The sequence below is a fragment of the Schistocerca serialis genome, chromosome 9 (genome assembly GCF_023864345.2).
Source record: "Schistocerca serialis cubense isolate TAMUIC-IGC-003099 chromosome 9, iqSchSeri2.2, whole genome shotgun sequence".
Taxonomy (NCBI): domain Eukaryota; kingdom Metazoa; phylum Arthropoda; class Insecta; order Orthoptera; family Acrididae; genus Schistocerca; species Schistocerca serialis.
In genome coordinates this window covers 472,435,471-472,456,602 of record NC_064646.1, presented here as the reverse complement: position 1 = coordinate 472,456,602, position 21,132 = coordinate 472,435,471, and the positions used below count along the sequence as shown (strand labels likewise).

The window sequence follows — 21,132 nt, the reverse complement described above, 5'->3', positions numbered from 1 at the left end:
TCTTCAGTCCAAAGACTGGTTTGATTCACCTCTCCATGCTACTCTATCCTGTGCAAGCTCCTTAATCTCTGAGTAACTAGTTCAACCTACATCATTCTGAACTGCTTAGTGTATTCATCTCTTGGTTTCCCTCTACAATTTTTACCCTCCACACTTCCCTCCAATATTAAATTGGTTATCTCTTGATGCTTCATAATGTGTGCTATCAACTGATCCTTTCTTCTAGTCAAGTTGTGCCACAAATTCCTCTTCTCCTCAATTCTATTCAGTACCTCCTCATGAGTTACGTGATCTACCCATCTAATCTTCAGCATTCTTCTGTAGCACCACATTTTGAAAGCTTCTATTCTCTTCTTGTCTAAATTATTTATCACCCATGTTCCACATCCACACATGGCTACACTCCATACAAATACTTTCAGAAAGGACTTCCTGACAATTAAATCTGTACTCAATGTTAACAAATTTCTCTTCTTCAGAAACTCTTTCCTTGCCATTGCCAGTCTACATTTTATGTCCTCACTACTTCGACCATCATCAGGTATTTTGCTCCTTTGAGTATGGATGCAGTATTTTGACTTCTGAAATAGAGTACACAGCAACAATAGATTGTTAGCATTCTTCAGTTTATTTCATCGGTGAAGTTAGACAATTCTCTTTGAGGTCTGTAAAATGACTTTTTCGATAGAAGAAAGAATTGAAATTGTGGAAGAATATGTGAAAACAGTTTCAATTAAGGAAACTCACAAAATTTCCAGGGTCAAGTATCCAGATAGAGGACTATCAGCAGATAGAGCAATATGGAATCTGTATAAAAGTTTGCTCACCTATGGATTTGTGCAAAATGTAAAATGACAAAGAACTCCTTCAGTATAACCAGAAGTTATTGTAGACGTTCTCCAAAGAATTATTCAGGGCCCAAAGAAGTTACACATAAATTGGCCCAACAGGCACATGTCTGTAGGAGTTGCCAGAGGATATTAAAAAGTCTTAATTTGAAGCCATATTGTGTGACAGTTCTGCAGCAGTTGTGGAAGGATGACAGTCAAAACTTGTAAATTACTGCATGTGGATTTTGACTAACATTTACAATGATTTAATCAATTATTGACAATATAATATATTGTAATTATTGACAATATAATTTATTGACAACATAATTTAAATGGAATCTACTCTCCAAGTGGTGGCAAGGGTTTAAATTTTACAAACTTTCAGGTATAGTGACTCCTCCTCATGGCAGAGGAGTTGAAGGGGCTGGAAGAAGGTTGAAGTAAAATGACTGGAGAGGTTTAGGGAAAGGAGTACTGTTCAGAAAAGTCACCCAGAACCGCAGGTCAGAAGGATAGACTACACCATATGAGATTTGAAGAACTGAGAGCTATGATTTGTTAGACCCTTTCCATTACATGAGTGATGAAGCATGCTTTCATTTGCTGATCATGTGAATTCACAGAACATGAAGTGCTGGCCAACAGAAACCCTCACACTGTGTCTCAGCAACCACTCCATGATGAAAAAATCGGTGTACAATGTGGTTGCATATATGGAAATTTTTGATACATTTTGTGCTCAGCTCACTGAACACGAAGGACAATACTGCCTCTTCCAGCAAGAAGGGGAAACATGCCACACATATAAGGTACCCCTGGGACAATTCTATGATGTCTTCAGGAACGAACTTTTGGCAAACATTTATGGTCACCATGTGTGCTGGATGTAACATCATGTGATTTTTTTTTTTTTTTCCTGTGGGAGCACTTGAAGAGCAAAGTCTATGAAACAAATCCACACACAATACAGAAAGTGAAACACAACAGCAGCCATGAAGTTGCTGTCATTGATATCCGAACTCTACACTGGGTATATCTGAAAATGCTTACGCGTGCACAGCTGTATATTGATGTTGCAGGTGGTCACTTTCAGCATCTTCTGAAAATGTCATTTTCAGTGTTTTTTTTCATTGTAAATAAATGGGAAGTCCACTTCAGCTCTTTGTTTCTGTAATTTCACTGCATTTCCTTTATGCTGTTATCTGTGCCACCCTGTAGTTTCACATTTTGATTCCATTTCATTTCACACCATAGTAAATGAACTCTGTATGAGCCACCAGCCCAGTGCAAATCTTTTAGTTGGACCCCATTTTGACAACTTTGATGTCCTGAGTTGACAGCATCCTGCATATCCAGAGGGTCACTTATTCAAATACTAACCAGACCTGGTGTTGTGTTGATCAGGTGGGAACCAATGTTTCCAACTACATGAGATGCTGTAGAGAGTCACCACCAATGTTGTCATGAGTTTCTGCTGTGTTTTTTCTTTGGTTTAATGGCATTATCACGCATTCACCCACATTTAGAGATAGCTGTCATTCAGGGAAGTAAGGAGAGCTACTGTCTAATTCTGAATAAAGTTGTTTTGGGCATTACATCCCATCAGTCTGTAAAACTTAGTATGAACTATAAAATGACTGACTTGTAGCAAAATACTTAAATGAGCAATGTTGTTCAGAGATGCTCTACTTGGGACCATAACATGGCAACATTGTTGCACATGCAGAAGTTGTGCAATGGGTTCCCTAGTACCCTGGCGAGTGTGGAGTTGAGACTTCCTACTAAACAACCGCATTTTTATTACCTGATGCCACTATATAGTACTTAGACGACTGCAATCCAGGATCCGTGCAGTGGGTGAGCTCGTGACATCCCTGATGGTATGCTGTGGCAGTGCTGCAGCAGCTTGAAGCATTGGTGTCCTCATTCACCCAGTAGTGTTTCAACAGCACAGCATAAAAAGGCTCCTGGCTAGCAAAGGTTGGCTACAGCACATGGCAGCTGGCAGAATCATGCAGGCACTGTGAGTTGAACCCAGGATCTTCAAAGACTGGCCACAGTGTCGAGCAACAGCACCCGCCAGATGACCTCACCTCGCCGGATTCAGAAAGGTCAGCACTAGCTGACTGCTCGTAGATGAGCACCTTCACCTAATTGTTGACACTGCTCAGTGAAGCTGGAGTAGGTCAGTTGCACATTCAACTGATGTCTGGCTCAAAGACACTGTAAGTTGAATGCATGGCATGAAAGGGATGCTGCTACGTACTGACCTGTTGAGGGGATGTTCCACATATGGGAAACTATTTTTTAAAGCTTTATTCTGCATTTCAATGCTTTTATTGTGTATAAAATGCACCTTAATTTAGTTGTCAGGGTTTAGTAGCCAACTGCTTTTTCATGCACCATAAATTCTTTCACAATCATTCTATTCTTACCCACATTGTCAGTTGATGAAATAATATTCAGACTACTCTTGCTGACCAGATAAGTCGTGCTGAGTGCTGAAGTGAAGACTGTAGCAATGTCATTCTCTGTAATAAGTTCCTTCTGTGCTGTCAAGCAAGTTGTCACGACAGAAGATGCCACACTTGTAACCAGGTGATGATGACTGTGACAAATGAGATTTTGATGATCTATGAGTTTCATAAATTATTTTGCACAGTTGTTACGATTCTTATGGTAAGGCCACTCTAGATGCATTTTTCAAGTTTTCTGAAACTTGACTATCTATACTTGGCTAATTAAATACTGTGCTAAATTCTGAATCCTGTACAAATGTCATTTTTATTATATATGTATCATTCAGCAATCTGTTTTCAGGCTGATGCTATTAATTGCTATTTGTAATTACAAACAACTGTTCTAGTTTTAATTTTTTCAAACAAAGAGAGAGAGAGAGATGCGGGGAGGCGGGGAGACAATGGGGGGGGGAGGGGCTCTTGTAAATGATCAGCTTGTAGGCATATACAGGGCTATTACAAATGATTGAAGCGATTTCATAAATTCACTGTAGCTCCATTCATTGACATATGGTCACGACACACTACAGATACGTAGAAAAACTCATAAAGTTTTGTTCGGCTGAAGCCGCACTTCAGGTTTCTGCTACCAGAGCGCTCGAGAGTGCAGTGAGACATAATGGTGACAGGAGCCGAGAAAGGGTATGTCATGCTTGAAATGCACTCACATCAGTCAGTCATAACAGTGCAACGACACTTCAGGACGAAGTTTAACAAAGATCCACCAACTGCTAACTCCATTCGGCGATGGTATGCACAGTTTAAAGCTTCTGGATGCCTCTGTAAGGGGAAATCAAAGGGTCGGCCTGCAGTGAGCGAAGAAACGGTTGAACGCGTGTGGGCAAGTTTCACGCGTAGCCCGAGGAAGTCGACGAATAAAGCAAGCAGGGAGCTAAACGTACCACAGCCAACGGTTTGGAAAATCTTACGGAAAAGGCTAAAGCAGAAGCCTTACCGTTTACAATTGCTACAAGCCTGACACCCGATGACAAAGTCAAACACTTTGAATTTTCGGCGCGGTCGCAACAGCTCATGGAAGAGGATGCGTTCAGTGCGAAACTTGTTTTCAGTGATGAAGCAACATTTTTTTATTACTGGTGAAGTGAACAGACACAATGTGTGAATCTGGGCGGTAGAGAATCCTCACGCATTCATGCAGCAAATTCGCAATTCACCAAAAGTTAACGTGTTTTGTGCAATCTCACGGTTTAAAGTTTATGGCCCCTTTTTCTTCTGCGAGAAAAAACGTTACAGGACACGTGTATCTGGACATGCTGGAAAATTGGCTCATGCCACAACTGGAGACCGACAGCGCCGACTTCATCTTTCAACAGGATGGTGCTCCACCGCACTTCCATCAAGATGTTCAGCATTTCTTAAACAGGAGATTGGAAAACCGATGGATCGGTCGTGGTGGAGATCATGATCAGCAATTCATGTCATGGCCTCCACGCTCTTCTGACTTAACCCCATGCGATTTTTTTCTGTGGGGTTATGTGAAAGATTCAGTGTTTAAACCTCCTCTACCAAGAAACGTGCCAGAACTGCGAGCTCGCATCAACAATGCTTTCGAACTCATTGATGGGGACATGCTGTGCCGAGTGTGGGAGGAACTTGATTATCGGCTTGATGTCTGCCGAATCACTAAAGGGGCACATATCGAACATTTGTGAATGCCTAAAAAAACTTTTTTTGAGTTTTTGTATGTGTGTGCATAGCATTGTGAAAATATCTCAAATAATAAAGTTATTGTAGAGCTGTGAAATCGCTTCAATCATTTGTAATAACCCTGTATACAAAATAATTTGTTAATCATTATTATGCGCCTTCCATTTATTATAATGTTGTGCTACCAAGAATCGACGGAAGATTCTGTTAATACGATAAAATGTGCCACAACAGCACAATTATCCGTCTTTTATAGTAGATTACTGAGTTAAAAATATTGTGCATATTATCTGCGGAATGTAAAACTAACTAATTACACCACTGGCAGACAGCAACTGTGATATACTTTCATAAAAAATATTCACTGATGAGGCAAACTGTCAGTATTTTTTGCATCTTTTGTACTTCCAAGCTTAACAGTTTATACTGAGGTAGTATGCAGCTTGTGAGATTAATATTACTCTGGTGTGTGTGTGTGTGTGTGTGTGTGTGTGTGTGTGTGTGTGTGTGTTTCATACTTTGCAGCAATTGAAGTATTGGACATTATTTAGCAGGTGATCAAGCTTTTTGTTGTACAGGAAAGAGGACAAAACCCCTGTGGGATGAAGGTGTGAACAGTAAGTTGGTATTTTGTGCCTTGTGTGGAGAATGGTGTTCCCAATTGCATCACGTACTGAAGTCTGCTGATTTTAAAAGCACATGCTTCTTGTGTTTTTTGTGTTGATGTTACTGACACTATCGGATTTAAATTTTTGTGGTTATCATCCCATTGAGTCTATTAATAATCTCTTATTTGGACTGTGTTAATTTGTGTTATAATAAAACTCTGAAGTAAATTTACCTAGTGAGATTATGCAGTCATATTTTTTTCCACATTGTGATTACAAAAAATGATTTAATTGTTAATATGTTCATAATTTTTTCTTATTTCTATGGAAAGATTGTCATTCCTTTAGTGGTACCCCATTTGATAAATGGCTTAACATTGGACTAATTGTAATAAACATAGAATTTACTAGTACTTACCTGCCACCCTTCACCAGCACTTTTTCCAGTTTGGCATGAGCATTTGTGTGTAAGTGTGGCTTTCTTTATGTACTTACCCATGGTAGTGATAAGACATCTCCACCAAGTTTATTGTTAGCATACATAAAACCATAAAATTGATGATAAAATTACATGAAGCTCCAACTTACTGGATGTTTCATATTATGAACTTTTAAGCCTGAAAGACAGTTCACCATAGTTGTCAGATCTGCAGATCTGAATGGTTTTATTATCTAAATTTGTGGCACATTTTTCAGTATTTTGAGACTGCAATATTTTGGCTGAACTAACATTATAAAGATGGTAAATACTGATACCATCTAAAAAATATAAATACAGTTGGACATTGATGGTACAGGAAATGGGGTTCACACTGTGCTATATTTTCAGGCTGTATTGGCAAATTCTCATAGGGACATGAACAGCAAACTGCTGCAACCTTGAACAAAGATTACCGATAACATTCAGTCTGTAAGCTCATAAATTGTTCACTTCTAAAAAACATAATTTTTATTAAATGAAAACAACAGTTTTTAGGCCTACTGGCATAGCTAATTATTTCACCATTCAAAAGAGTGTTTAGTGTAAGGTGTACCTTGAGTAGCAGCAATGGCAAATCTGAAACAATATGTACATCTTCAAAATTGAGAAGGTAACAAGCAGTACTTTGGCACACCTAGAGATCACACTACTGATATATACAGACTGTGTACACATTGCTTAGCAGACATGAAGGATCACTTTTAAGGAAATGAATGGTATACAAGCAAGTAAGTCGTGTTGTTACATGGCACTGTGACAATACAAAGGTTCTGCTCAGTCTTCTGCAGTCATTCCTCATGACTTTATCTTTAGGGCCAGTAATATTTTTATTTGTTTATATTTTGCACTGACATTTGCTCTCTTCACTGATTTCTCCCAAAAACAATACCAGGTATCACAGCAGAAAAGATATCTAATAGCTTACAGATGACTGGTTTTGAACTTGAAAGAGTGACTAACTATTTCTTTCATTTTGTAAATGAATTTACTACAGGACCATTTTAAAGCAGATCCTTCTCATAGTGTCCAACAATGCATGTGTTCCTATTCATGTAAGTAAAATGATACTATCAGATATTGCCTGTTTGTTTCACAAATAGACTCTTCACATTATTTCACATGTATCCCATCTTAGGAACCCAAAACTATCTTCTTCTAAAACTAAAAGGAATGATGTTGCCTCAGACTGTACAAAAGAAATGACAGTTCACACTTAAAAGACGAAACACATCTACAGTTACCATGACATCATCATTAGTCCCAGTTTTCCAGTCACAGATTTTGTTACATGTGGGTATTCATGGGGTGTCAAACCTGGTAAAGAAGATGGATGTTGCAGCAATTGAAAGAGGAACTCCCTCAGTTTTCCCATTGTCAGCTGAATTTTCTTATTGGAAGATGGTTTATTTTCCTTTTCTTTTAAATGGCATAGTCTGTTTACACATTTGTTTCATCCAGGAGGCTTGTGCTAGCCTTTTCAAGGTAATGAGTAAAAATAGCTCTTTTTGCATTGCAGGAGTATCAGCCATAATCTTAATATCAGTAAACAGAATTGGCTTCATACTCCTTTTCTTTAGAACCATAACTTTCACCTATTGCTTTCATTGCTGTTTCATTTCTTGCATGAAGTAGTTGAGCCATCTTTCATCAGCAGTAATAAATTGGGGCACACAGTCAGTCAGGTTACTTTTAAAATGCTGGGTGTGCATATTTAAAGTTCCAGTTTCAAAATGCTGTAGAAAGAGAACCAAAGCTCAGAATGGCATCAAATTTGAACAGTATATTTTTGGTGCAGGGGAAACTCATGTAACATAAAAATGTAACAAAAACTGTGCCAGTAGATGGCGCAGTAAGTGTCTGGACCTACATGGGGTTGGCTACAAATGCCAGATCAGTCGCAATATGACAACTATGATTTGAGTTGCACATTACACTACCTGTATTGTTCAGTGTGCATGACTGCGCAAGTTCGGCAGGTGACAGTTCTGGCACTGTTAGTTAGGTAAACTCATCTACCATATCAATGTCATACCACATTGAATGGGAAAAATCAGTTTTTAATTGCCCCGAGATAAAAAAAACTGCATAAAAAGTAAGATTGCATTTGTTTTTAATTGTCTTGGCACCAAAAACCCTATGAAAAATTACTTTGGTTTCAAACTGTCTGGCATGAGACATGTCCAGTATGCTGCCCATCAATTTTTGCCACAACCTGAATCTGAGAAACGTCCTGGGGATCACATTTGGAATGTTTTATGCAATGTGTGTTTTCAATTCAACTGGAGAACCGAACATATCTTTCAGATAACCACACAGAGAGGAGTCACATGGATTAAGATTAGGTCATCTGGATGGCCAGGCTCTAGGGAAATGACAGCTGATAATTCTAGCATTTCCAAAATTCATCTGCAGCAGCTGCTTCATTGGCTGTGCAAGGTGTAGAGGAGTGCCATCTTACATAAAAATGATCATATCCACACATTCACACAGTTGAATGCTTGGAATGGCATTGGTGTACAGACTCTCATAGGTTTACCAGTGACAGCAGAGGTAACAGGACCTGGAGGACTCATCATCTTGAAAAAAATGTGATCCTACAACAAACAGTGCTGTCAACCCAGACCAAACAGTCACCTTTGTAGTTGGAGTGGTACCATTTGGTATGTGCACAGATTTTCCATTACCCATATTCTACAGTTCTGCGTATTGACACAGGCTTGGGGATGGAAATGGACTTTCTGTCCACAGAATGTTCCATTGCTATTCATTGTCCAGTTCCTGTGTTCAAGAAATTTCAGAGTGAGCTTGCTGGCAGGTGAGCAGGAAATAGCTCCTGAACATGGGTGATTTTGTATGGATTGTAATGCAATCTGTTTCATGCTCACAGGCATGTCCAATATTTGGAAAATTCCCAATGCACTGCATGTTCGCACACCATTGCTTGACCCCTCCTGCAATGCTGTGGTCACATCTTTGACAGATGTCAAGTCAACTGCTTTCCTCCCTCTGCCACACTGCACTTCAAAAGAACTTGTCTTTTTGAATATTGTAATTATTTTCTCCAGACCCCTAGCAGACATAAGACAAATGCCTTTTTTCATACCCTTCAGTGTCCTTAATAAAAGAGCTTTACCAGTAGCACGCAATTCTTCATGAAGACAGTCGTGTTGGGTGTCTTGGAGGCCATGTGATGCACATCTGTGGTGTGCGTATTCTGATGCTTACAGTGCCATCTATTGGTCAAATTTTCATTTTTTTCGTTCCACAACATTTATCCCTGCACCAATAATATTGTGCTCAAATTTGATATGATTCTGAGCAATGGTTCTCTTTCTACAGCATTTTGACACTGGAATTTTAATTAAGGACATCATGTAGTCCAAAATTATATGTAAATGCATTTCTGCATTAATTTTTGGTGAACATTCAACAAATGCGGCATTCAGCTGTATAAAACTTATTCGTGGTTAATTTTTCATATCAACTGTATTGTACACATTTTTCCTTTTGTTGATATGTAGCTACACTTTTGTGGTGTCCTTTAAGTGTTTGAATTCATATGTGGCTACACTTCTTTTGAAGGTGATCACATGTTTCACAACTTTTGAAAGTGGAGTAGCTCCTTATAAAACTTTCCCAACTTTGGATGTACTATAATCCAAATCCAAGAATTTTATGATGGGTTGATATTTCAGTTTTCAACATAACTACTGTACTTAAAAAATCTGTATCAACAGAACAGTTCCACAGATCAGGTTTGACACTTGACTTTTGTTGTTTATGGAATATAAGGAAAATAAATGTTTATTGACATCAACAAATCTCTACACATCCATGAAATTCTCAACTTGCCCTTACTATCTGACTTATGTCATAATTGAACCCGTGTCCTGTGGAAGTTCAGTTGGTGTAAATTTTGAATGTTTGTGAATGTGATGAAAGAAATGATAATTCCTAAGCTTTGTAATACAGTGATACATGTGAAATATTGATGCAACAATTCGAGAAAAACAGTTTGTGTGGCAGCACCATTGAAAATACATATTTGGTAATGAACAATAGAACAGAATAGTTTTTCACCCACATGTTAAATACATGGTGAACAAATGATTAAAAGTCTGTACTGTATTCAAAGCACTGTCATTTAGTTCACACAATGGATACCATCATCATTTTGTAGTGCAGGTCTAGGCGGTGAACAAATTTTTTTCAACGGGCTTCTTGGCTTTGTTGCCAGCACAGGCAAAATGAAAGTGATGAATCTCTGAAATTAAATAATAGTGATCGAGGAAACTTTCAAAAGTAATTAGAACTAAAGAGGAGCGTAACGTGGCTAACTGACCATGTATAAATGACTTGTTAACAATTTAAGAAAAATGAAACTTCTCATTCTGTCTAGCAATGACCATTAGAAACAATTGTCTTCCATTAGAAAATGGATTACCATAAAAATTTATGGGTCTGACCAATTACAGTAACCTAAAGGAATCGTCGTCGCTGGGGAACATTTTTGTGGTATTCCCTGGGTGATACCATCATTCTGGAAGGCACAATGGACCAACAGAAGTATGCACTTATCTTTGGGAACCATGTCAACTCATATACACAGTTTACTTTTCCTCAGCATAACTGAATCTGCAAGCAGGACACTGCAACATGTTACACAGCTCACAGTGTACATGTATGGCTCGATGAACATCGGGAGGAGTTTATGTACTCCCCTGGCCACCAAAATACCTGGATTTAATCCTAATTGAGAATCTGTATGACTACCTCAATTGGGCTGTTCTCACCAAGAATCCTCAACTGCCAGCCCTAGAGAGGCTGGCCAAGGCACTGGAATTGGCGTGGCTCCGTATCCCTGTCTGTACCTTATAGAACCTCACACACACTCTTCCTGTGCATCTTGAAGTGGTCCATGGGACAGTGTATATCAATTAAAATGTGCTGTTAAGGAGCCTGCAGCAGTATTCCATTTTTTCATAGATGCTTCACAAGTTTTTCATGAATTTGACTGTTCTTCTTGAGACCCCTGATCAAAATGATTTCTGACCTCTAACAAGTGCACTCTTTCAAAAACACAAGTGGGGAAGGTTGAGGACACCAACTGGTCTCTCTACCTGCAGATCTCTTAAAATACACATATCTCATTCTGGAAGTATGAAGGACATTTACTCTCATGTGAAACATTTATGGGTGTAATTGAGTTACATTGGTTTTGTCACATTCAGAGAGAGTATCATCTTGTTTACTACAGAAAGGAAACTTGCAAATCGATATGTGATAAATCTCGAGAGCTTTTATCAGACACATGTGCATAACTGGTGCTTTGGGTAAATATTTATAAATGTACTGTAGCTTTGTATGAATGGAGGAAGATAAAGGAGACGCCAATATGAGAACAGCAGTTGTAGTCAGTACAAGATTTCCTGGTACTTCCACTAAACTAACTAAACATGTTTACCATGGAAACAATTTCAGGTGTGTGTTTCAATCCCACAACAATGATAAGCAACAGTTCTGTTTATATGCTGTGGAACTCCAGACATACATATAGGAGTTAGAAATGCTGTCAGTTGCGAGAATGAACACAATATTATAAAGCTCAAATAAAATCAACTTAATTGACATTTCAAACTTGTTTCTTTTTCATATAATACACACTACTGGCCATTAAAATTGCTACACCTATAACAAATGCAGATGATAAATGGGTGTTCATTGGACAAATATATTATACTAGAACTGACATGTGATTACATTTTCACGCAATTTGGGCGCATAGATCCTGAGAAATCAGTACCCAGAACAACCACCTGTGGCCGTAATAACGGCCTTGATATGCCTGGTCATTGAGTCAAACAGAACTTGGATGGCGTGTACAGGTACAGCTGCCCATGCAGCTTCAACACAATACCACAGTACATCAAGAGTAGTGACTGGCGTATTGTGACAAGCCAGTTGCTCAGACACCATTGACCAGACGTTTTCAATTGGTGAGAGATCTGGAGAATGCGCTGGCCAGGGCAGCAGTTGAACATTTTCCGTAACCAGAAAGACCCGTACAGGACCTACAACATGCGGTTGTGCATTATCATGATGTGTCACCAATGGCACCCCATACCATCACGCTGAGTGATACGCCAGTATGGCAATGACGAATACACACTTCCAATGTTTCACACTGTAAACCTCAATGACCATTTGTCTGATGGAGCATAAAATGTGATTTATCTGAAAAGGTCACATGTTGCCACTCGGTGGGCATCTAATTGTGGTACTGGTGTGCAAATTCCAACCTTCATAGTCAGTGAGCAGCAGTCGGCTTTGGTGTATGAATCGCATCTGCTGCACAGGCCAGTACACAGGAACTTTTGCTTGAACGGTCATTGATGAGACACTTTCAGTAGCCACCTTGTTTCATATGGACAGTCAGTTGCTCAACAATTGCACATTTGTTTGCCCGTACACATGTCCTCCTCATCTATGGCCTGTGGTGCACCACAGTTGTTTCGGCACTAGTTTTGGGTAGCACCACTTTTCCATGCACAGTATACTTTAACCACAGTGGCATGCTACCAGTCTGCAAATTTAGCCATTTCAGAAATGCATCTTCCCTTTGCCAAAAAGCCAATGATTGTGCCCTTTTGGACATAAGATAAATCGCTCCCTTCCTGCATTATGACAATGACTGCACTGTTTTCAGCATCCCCCAACACGCTATATGTAAACCCCCCCCCCCCCTCCCCTCCATTGTTTCTGCTGTATGTGGCTGGTTATTACATCTTGGCATAGAACATAGGTGGTGATCAAACGAAATTGACTGGACCATATTCATAGTTTTATTAGAGATACTCTCTAAGGAATGCAAAATTTGATTGTTTCTAATGTCTGCATTTTTCGTTTATCTCCCAAAGTACACACATAAGTCTGTCTTCATGAATTTAGTTAATACCAACTAAACTGCTTGCTTATGAAAAGGAAGGGCATACAGTCACTCACCATTTAGATTATCTTCGGAAATGAAGACATTGTATAAATTTGTGTGTTGCTCTTCCCTTCGATTATATGATGCTTCAAAATTCTTATACTTGGAACCTTAAGACAAACAGCAGCACTTAATGAAAATAATGCCTGAAGAAGCTCTCTGTAAATACACAATAAATTTGAGTTTGGTACAGCAATGGATTTTATTTCCAGAGACATTCTCAAAATCCTATTATATCCTCAATGGCAGCCATGAACAGTCTCAAAATACTTCATGCAAAAAGTAAATGTACTGTGGCTCCAAGATAGTTGCTTATCTTTCAATTTAATGCCTCTTCAGCAACTTGTGCCTCAATTTCACGAGTTGTTTTCTAGAGCATCTTCTCGTAATCGAGAGCCCATTGAGGCAATCGGTAATCTACAGAGATCATTTGTATTCGTGCCAGTTAAATCATCAGAATTAAATTAAATCTCACAGTTTCTACTTGTCACTTTTCTATTTCTGCAAACAGTAGTACTATGCACACAGTGAATACATGGCAAAACTACAATCTGTTATTCAGCCCTTGGCCAAACTGAACACAGAGGCACAAAGCCTCTTTGTGTGTATGCTGTGTAACCACGATGTACAAAATGTACTTACCTTTTTGAGACATTCATGAGGCGTCCTTGTGAGAGAAACATTCAGAACTACTCAAGCTTCTCGTGATATGCACGTCAGTTCCCCATCCCCAGTAATTGCTACAACTACATTAATTCCACTGCAGAACTCTAAATGCCCCTTTCACAACTCTTATATTTCCCCAGAAATTCTGTCATTAATAATAAATTGTCCTGTTATGTATTTTTCATTCATAATGGTGACGATTTCTCTTACTTCATTTGCTGATACTGTTACTACCCTGTAATAATCTGATCATAAATGAATGTATGTTTCACTAATCATTTCGAGGGCTGAAATTAACCAGTTTGTCTCTCTTTTCATATCCTCTGGTTGCGCTACAATTTATGAACTTCAAGCATCCTATGGCCTGATTCATGTTGTTGTTGTTGTTGTTGTTGTTGTGGTCTTCAGTCCAGAGACTGGTTTGATGCAGCTCTCTATGCTACTCTATCCTGTGCAAGCTTCTTCATCTCCCAGTACCTACTGCAACCTACATCCTTCTGAATCTGTTTAGTGTATTCATCTCTTGGTCTCCCTCTACGATTTTTACCCTCCACGCTGCCCTCCGATACTATATTGGTGATCCCTTGATGCCTCAGAATATGCCCTAACAACCAATCCCTTCTTCTAGTCAAGTTTTGCCACAAATTTCTCTTCTCTCCTATTCTATTCAATACCCCCTCATTAGTTATGTGATCTACCCATCTAATCTTCAGCATTCTTCTGTAGCACCACATTTTGAAAGTTTCTATTCTCTTCTTGTGTAAACTATTTATTGTCCACGTTTCACTTCCATACATGGCTACGCTCCCTGATTCATATAATGTGTATATTATCAATTTTTGTTTGAGAGCATCTTCCTGGGCAGTCCCCACATTGAGGTGTTAACTGGTTTTATGTAGTGATTTTCATTCCATTCTAACCTTATACAAATTAATGGTTCTTTAACCAACAGTAAGAGAACACTCTGAACTTCTGTTCCATTTTCATTAGGTTATTGCCAGACTGGGAGTGACTCATTTTGGAATCCTTCAGAGAATAATTGTTGATATTCAGGGATATATACTGGAATGATCATTCAAAGCACAAAGTCCATTAAACATGGACTGTAAAATGCATGTCTTAAGATTTATGAGCACTTGATCATTAAATGAGATCTGTTTCACATAGCAAAGCTGAAGTGCTCATAGCTCTCAAGGTATGCATTTTAGAGCCTATGTTTAGTAGACTGTTTTTGCCTGAAATAATCATTCCTATTGTATCCCTGAGTACTGAATATTGCTGTGGGACACTTTTTTAAATTATTATTATTTAAAAGTTAATCAGTGCCAAACCATAGACCCCAATGACTTTCTTTTACACATGTTATCAGAAGTGAATGCCATTATATTAAATGGATTGATGTTTAGTGGCTTATTATATAATGTTGAATGTAAATGCCCTATTAGCTTAACATACTGACTTTATGTTGTCACATATCACACCACAATTACAATTGTTCGTTATTTTTAAGTTTTGAGTGACTTTTGTGTGTACATTAAATTTATTCACAAATTTCCTGATTTTTGTTCAAATGCAAACATATAATTTGCTTATATTTAATATTATCATCCACAGGTTTTTTGCACGACCAAAGAATGAGGCAGAGGGTTTGCTTCTCGGCTCAGATGACCCAGATGATATTGATGTAGACTTCAGTGGCTTTGATAAGAAGAAGCAAGATGTTATACAAATGACACCAGTTTGAAGCTTTGTGTGTTTCAGATGTGTTTCTTGCCATAAAGATAGGTCATTGCAGACTGCAGGAGACCTGCATGTTGTCTTGATCCATGATTCGGGCACAGGTGTTCCAACTTAGTCACTAAAAAATTGTACCTCATGTAAATGAAATTCTGGCATTTTCTTGTAATGCTTGTCTTCCTATACTTAAACTGAACAGTTAAGATTACAGAGCTGAAACCACATGTAACCTCTCATGTTTGTAAAGTAAAATAAATAACTTATAAGGAAATGGATTTTGTGATGTATTAGTAGTACTTCAGTTGTTTCACAGACCACAGAAACATTGTACTCCTTGTATTAGTCAACCACAATATTATTGCCCATGGGAATGAGGGCACTATGGTCAGCTTATTGAAAGTTTTATCATGACATTTCATGAGGACACACTGAAAACCTTGATAGTGTATGCACAACTGTCGTGAAATCATTCATAGTGCCATGCATTTTTCTGAGTCACCACTATGCCTGTTTACTGCACACTGTGTGTTACTGATAATGGTCATGAGAGGCCAAGTGCAATAATATTGTGGTCAGGTAGTAACTACTGACTACATTTGCAACAGTTCTATTTATTTACAAATGACTTGATTGTGATAAAAGCAGTGTTATGTACCTATTGCCACAATATCTGGCTGAAAACGGTACTTCTGCTGTTCACCTTAGAAGAGATTATACATGGTAAATCAGTGTGGAAGTGTCTAAACCTTATTATAGGATAAAATATCACTTCAGTTGCTTAAAGTAGCAAAATCTGGTCTTTTAAAGCATTCCGGTGACATATATATGGTCTTCATTTTTCGTAAGACAAATAATCCATTGCAAGATGTTGCAGACTGGCTGTAGCATTTCCCCACTGCCACCATAATGACCACTAATGAATAATACTTCTTACTGGCAACCCAATTTTAAACATTATGTTAGTGAAACCAACCGTAACAATGAATTGCGTACTTAAAATATCAGCAAGTGATAATGGTATGAATGTTCTGATATTTACTGTTTTTACTTTTATGTACAAACTAATTATCTTTCTATAATGACAAGTACATCAAGATTCTTACTTTTTATTAATGGTCATTCCAATACATTTTATTAATTTTATGATGAAATTTTCATACATAGCATAAAATTGTTCCAATAGATGTTCATTACATGAACACTGTAGATTCATTGAAAATAAAGTTATTTATTAACACTGTTTGTTAAATTGTAAAAATGTTGAAGTGGCAAAAGAAATGCAGAAGAAAGTAAAACTGTATTTAAGATCTGCATAAAATTGTTTTATATTGAATAATTGACTGTATTACTACATTTTTCTACCATATTATTGTACTAGGAATAATATGAAAAATTGGTTTCTGTATAGCATAGGTACACATGTGTACATATGAGGAAATACAGTGGATATGCATTCATTGCAGTCTGTTTATAAATAGAAAAGAAAGCAGGTTGCAAACTGGATAAAATCCTTTTCTTGCATTTAGCAGTACACAGCTATGCCTTTATAAACATTACAGATGATTATTGTGAGAGATGAAGTTACATCAACACCAGAAAATGCTGTGTTGCCTTACCTTCTTTGTATGTTAAAGATGGTTGAAGCAACGTATAAATATGCATATATAAATCTCAAATGACTACGACTCCACAGAAATGGGGCATACCATAAATTATGTAAGTGCACACTTTATGGTCTTCGAAGAAATTTATTTTAAAGGGATAATGTGAATACAGCCAAAGGCCTTGCAGTAGTGGTAACACCGGTTCCCATCAGATCACCAAAGTTAAGTGCTGTCAGGCTTGGCTAGCATTTGGATGGGTGACCATCTGGTCTGCCGAGCACTGTTGGCAACTCTTGTGAGGAAAAGGAAGGGAGCTACTTGACTGAGAAGTATTGGCTCTGGTCCCAAGAACTGATAATGATCAGGAGAGAGGTGTGCTGACCCAGCGCCCCTCCATACATGCATCCGGTGACGCGTATAGGCTGAGCCTATTTGGATGGATTTTAGACTATGAATATAAGTTATGGGTAGTATCAACAGGGAGATACAACTTTTTATGAAAAGGATAGATTGTCACCATGTAATGGAGATGATACATCACAGATAGGCACAACAGACAGCTACAAGACTGCGCTGATTCTTGGTGCTGCATCTCGTGTCCTACATTACTCCTGACAGTCTCTTTGTTGTGCCTATCACTGACTCAGCATCTCTGTTATAAGGTGAGTAACAGTCTACCCTTTTTGCAGTATTGTCCTTATTCCTTCCTGGATTTTCCATTATTTGATTTCAACAAGGAGAAACACACATTTTATGCATGCTAATGTATGAATGGAGCATAAAACGAATGGGGCACTCTTGTCACAGGCCAGGACAAAACTGTCTGCTTCCGGGCTGCATAACTGCCCCCACATCATCATCGTCGTCATCATCATCATCATCATCATCACCCACCAACACCACCATCACCAACCCCAATGTAAGACTGTTAACTGTGTTAGACATGACACCCTTCAAGCAAAGGAGTTACTTGATCATGTCACCATCACATAGATCAAAATAGAATGAACTAGTTAAATAGCATGTGGAAGGAACATTTAAACAAATTAAGATATCTGCTTGGATATTATATGCAGGAGAATGGCACAGGAAAATGATGTCAGGAGAATAATTTATTGGATTTAAGAATACTGAATTAAGCATAATATGTTTTTCTCCTAACTCAACACTTTTTCATAGTCACTGATTCTACTAATAGTCACTTCTTTACTGTACTCTTAGCATAGGAAATAACTCTGCAACTGGTTCAGTGTAACCAATTTTATCATACTGATTCCAATAAATACTAATTACCCACACATACCAGAAACAGACCTCAGTGGTCATTACACTAGCTCAAACCCTATGTGTGAAATTTCTTTGTGGGAAGTTAGATAATAAGCACAACTGAAACTTTGATAATTTGAATTAGCGGATTGGTTTTAGCAGGTTATCAACTTTAGAAATCTGTACAGTAATAAATAAGTCTGGCGAAAACAATATGTTATTTTACATAATTTCAGTTCATTATGTAATAATCATCTGTGATAATGAAGTCACTTAAGGTATATTTAAACAAGCAGTTGAAAATCACTGCAAATTTTAAAAAAGTGTTAGTTATTACCTAGATCATGTAAATACCGCATAATGAGTTTTATAAGCAGTGTTTATCAGCTGCAACTCTTAAAATATTTAAATAACTTATTCATCAACAATATTATTAATGTAGTCATGTGGATATTAAACAAGAAATAGTTGATACATACTATGACTACTAAACAGGGAAGCAGGTGGGGTTTTTTTTCCACTAAGGGACAAAAAGAGTACATCAGATTAACAGCATTTGATTTAGTTGTCTGCATTAATAATTTCTTTGACAGTTTTGTCTGTCTCTCCTTAATATCTTGCTCCATTTCAAATCCCTGGAAAGTCAAACTTTGTGATTGGATGTACAGAAGAAAATGAGTGAACAAGAAAAATACAGCAGACATGTCATTCCTTACCTTCTGAAAATGCAGTAGAAACAATTTGTGCTAGTGGCTATTTATTTATTTATTTATTTTTTGACATGTCCAAAAGAGCAGACATCACATGGAATCCGCAGCTATGATACACATAATGTAAATTGAAACTCGAGGGGGTGGAAAGGGAAAAGAAAAGGAAGGGACAATTGATGTCAGCTGCATTGGTACTGTACACAGAATCAGCAGCAATGAGTGAAACACCACTGAAACAGGAGCCTCAATTAAAAATGGTTAGCCAGTTGCTGTTATACAACATTGAATCATGATGCACATGTGACCCACTGCTACCAATAATTTTAGTATTCTGCTCTGCTCTGAACGTTAGTTCATACCTCATTTATTTCTGATCCTGATTTGCATCTTACATTTTCACTGTTCTCTTATATTTTGATGTGTGCAATTCCTCTGCTGTACCAATTAGTTTTTCAGAAACCTCTAGTGCATTTATTACTACTGCCAAAATTTAGGTTTGATTTCTGTAATGAAGCTGTGTTCCTGTTCTGAACATACATAGTACAACATAACATACTATGGCTAAAAAGTTTTTCATGATACAGTCCTATGATTAAAAGTTGTTTAATTGCCATGTCAAATCTGGATAAAGTCCAGGCTTTTGATGACTACTTCCATCATCATCATTGTCAGGGGCAAATCTGACTTTCGTGAAAGTGGTCAGGCTCCCACTTTTATATCCAGAGGATGGCATCTGATTGGCTGGATTATGTCACAGTGACATCACGGAGATGTCACATACTGAACTGTCATCCTCTACATCCATAGATTATGTTTGCACACATTATCCAGAGTCACTTGCGACACCATCAGTCACTCCAGGCAGTGAACTATAAGAAATCTTTCTCTGTGCTCTTTCCGTGTCACGTGTACACTTCAGTGGATTGCTAAGTGCATAGCCAGTGTCTCTATTAAAGTTGTTTTCACTTAGTCTGATTTCAACTGTGTCCCTCATTCAGTGTGTAAGCAAGAATTCTTATATGTTCAAAGAAAATCTCGTGTTTATTTAACAGGCTGTGCTTGTCCACTGCAGATACCTCAAAATTCCTGCATTTAAGGTGACACAGAGATCACAAACTGTGCATCTAAACTGACCACACAAAACTTATGCTGCTTGCTCAAGGAATGTCATAAGCCCCAGCACTGTCAGGCCGAGATGATCTTTACTGGGTCACAGCTTTTGGATAATTTTGCTGGGTGGCTAGTATATAGTATATTGGTATGGTTCCTTGTCTGTTTGGACTCTGCCTATCTTACTAGTTGTTACACCAAAGTCATCAGATGTGTGCTATTCAATGTACAATGTAAGATGCCAGTGATATTAAAGGATAGATTCCTACTAACTACATAGAGCAAGCATTGAGTTGCAGACAGGCACAATGAAAAATAATGGTAGAAATGTCTGTCTTTCACAGGACGTCCATCAGAAGTAAAAAGCACATGTACGTTCACCACACACACACACACACACACACACACACACACACACACACACACACACACACACACACACACACACACAGAGAGAGAGAGAGAGAGAGAGAGAGAGAGAGAGAGAGAGAGAGAGTAGTCTCTGGGTAAAAGGACCACCAGTATCAGTTGGGCACTGATGGTATTAAGGAATGGAGCAGGAAGTTATGCAATATGGTGTATTGTTCTTACTAGGTATGTTTCTCACTTTCACTGTGCTATTGAAATATGTTCCTTTTAATGTTCCACACTTCGGATCTGAGGAGGAGGAGGAGGAGGAGGTTACCCAGAACATGTCATGAGATGATGGATAAAATTTCTTTGACCATCAAGACAAGTGTATTGCCATTACAGATTTCTTTAGAGGGTTTTTGTTGTTCCACCATACAGGATAGTGAGAGGCAATTCTTCACTAGTAAAATACTCCAGACCTTCCACAGCTCATTGTTGAAAGGGACATGGTGGGCTTGTTCTTCAATCCACACTGCAGTGGTTGCCTTGAAAGACCAGGGGGCCGTTACAGCCAACTGGTATACTGTGACT

General features: G+C 38.2%; 1 protein-coding gene across 3 annotated transcripts in view; it reads left to right on the top strand.

Moving 5' to 3' along the window:
• LOC126418812 (copper-transporting ATPase 1) overlaps nucleotides 1-15,771 on the top strand; it is a 515,583-nt gene extending 499,812 nt beyond the window's left edge. For all 3 annotated transcript variants that reach the window (XM_050085753.1, XM_050085755.1, XM_050085754.1), the window contains one exon: nucleotides 15,378-15,771. In XM_050085753.1, coding sequence (XP_049941710.1) covers nucleotides 15,378-15,507 — 130 coding nt within the window. In that variant the 3' untranslated portion in view covers nucleotides 15,508-15,771. The remainder of the gene's footprint in view (nucleotides 1-15,377) is intronic.
• The last annotated feature ends 5,361 nt before the right edge of the window (nucleotides 15,772-21,132 follow it).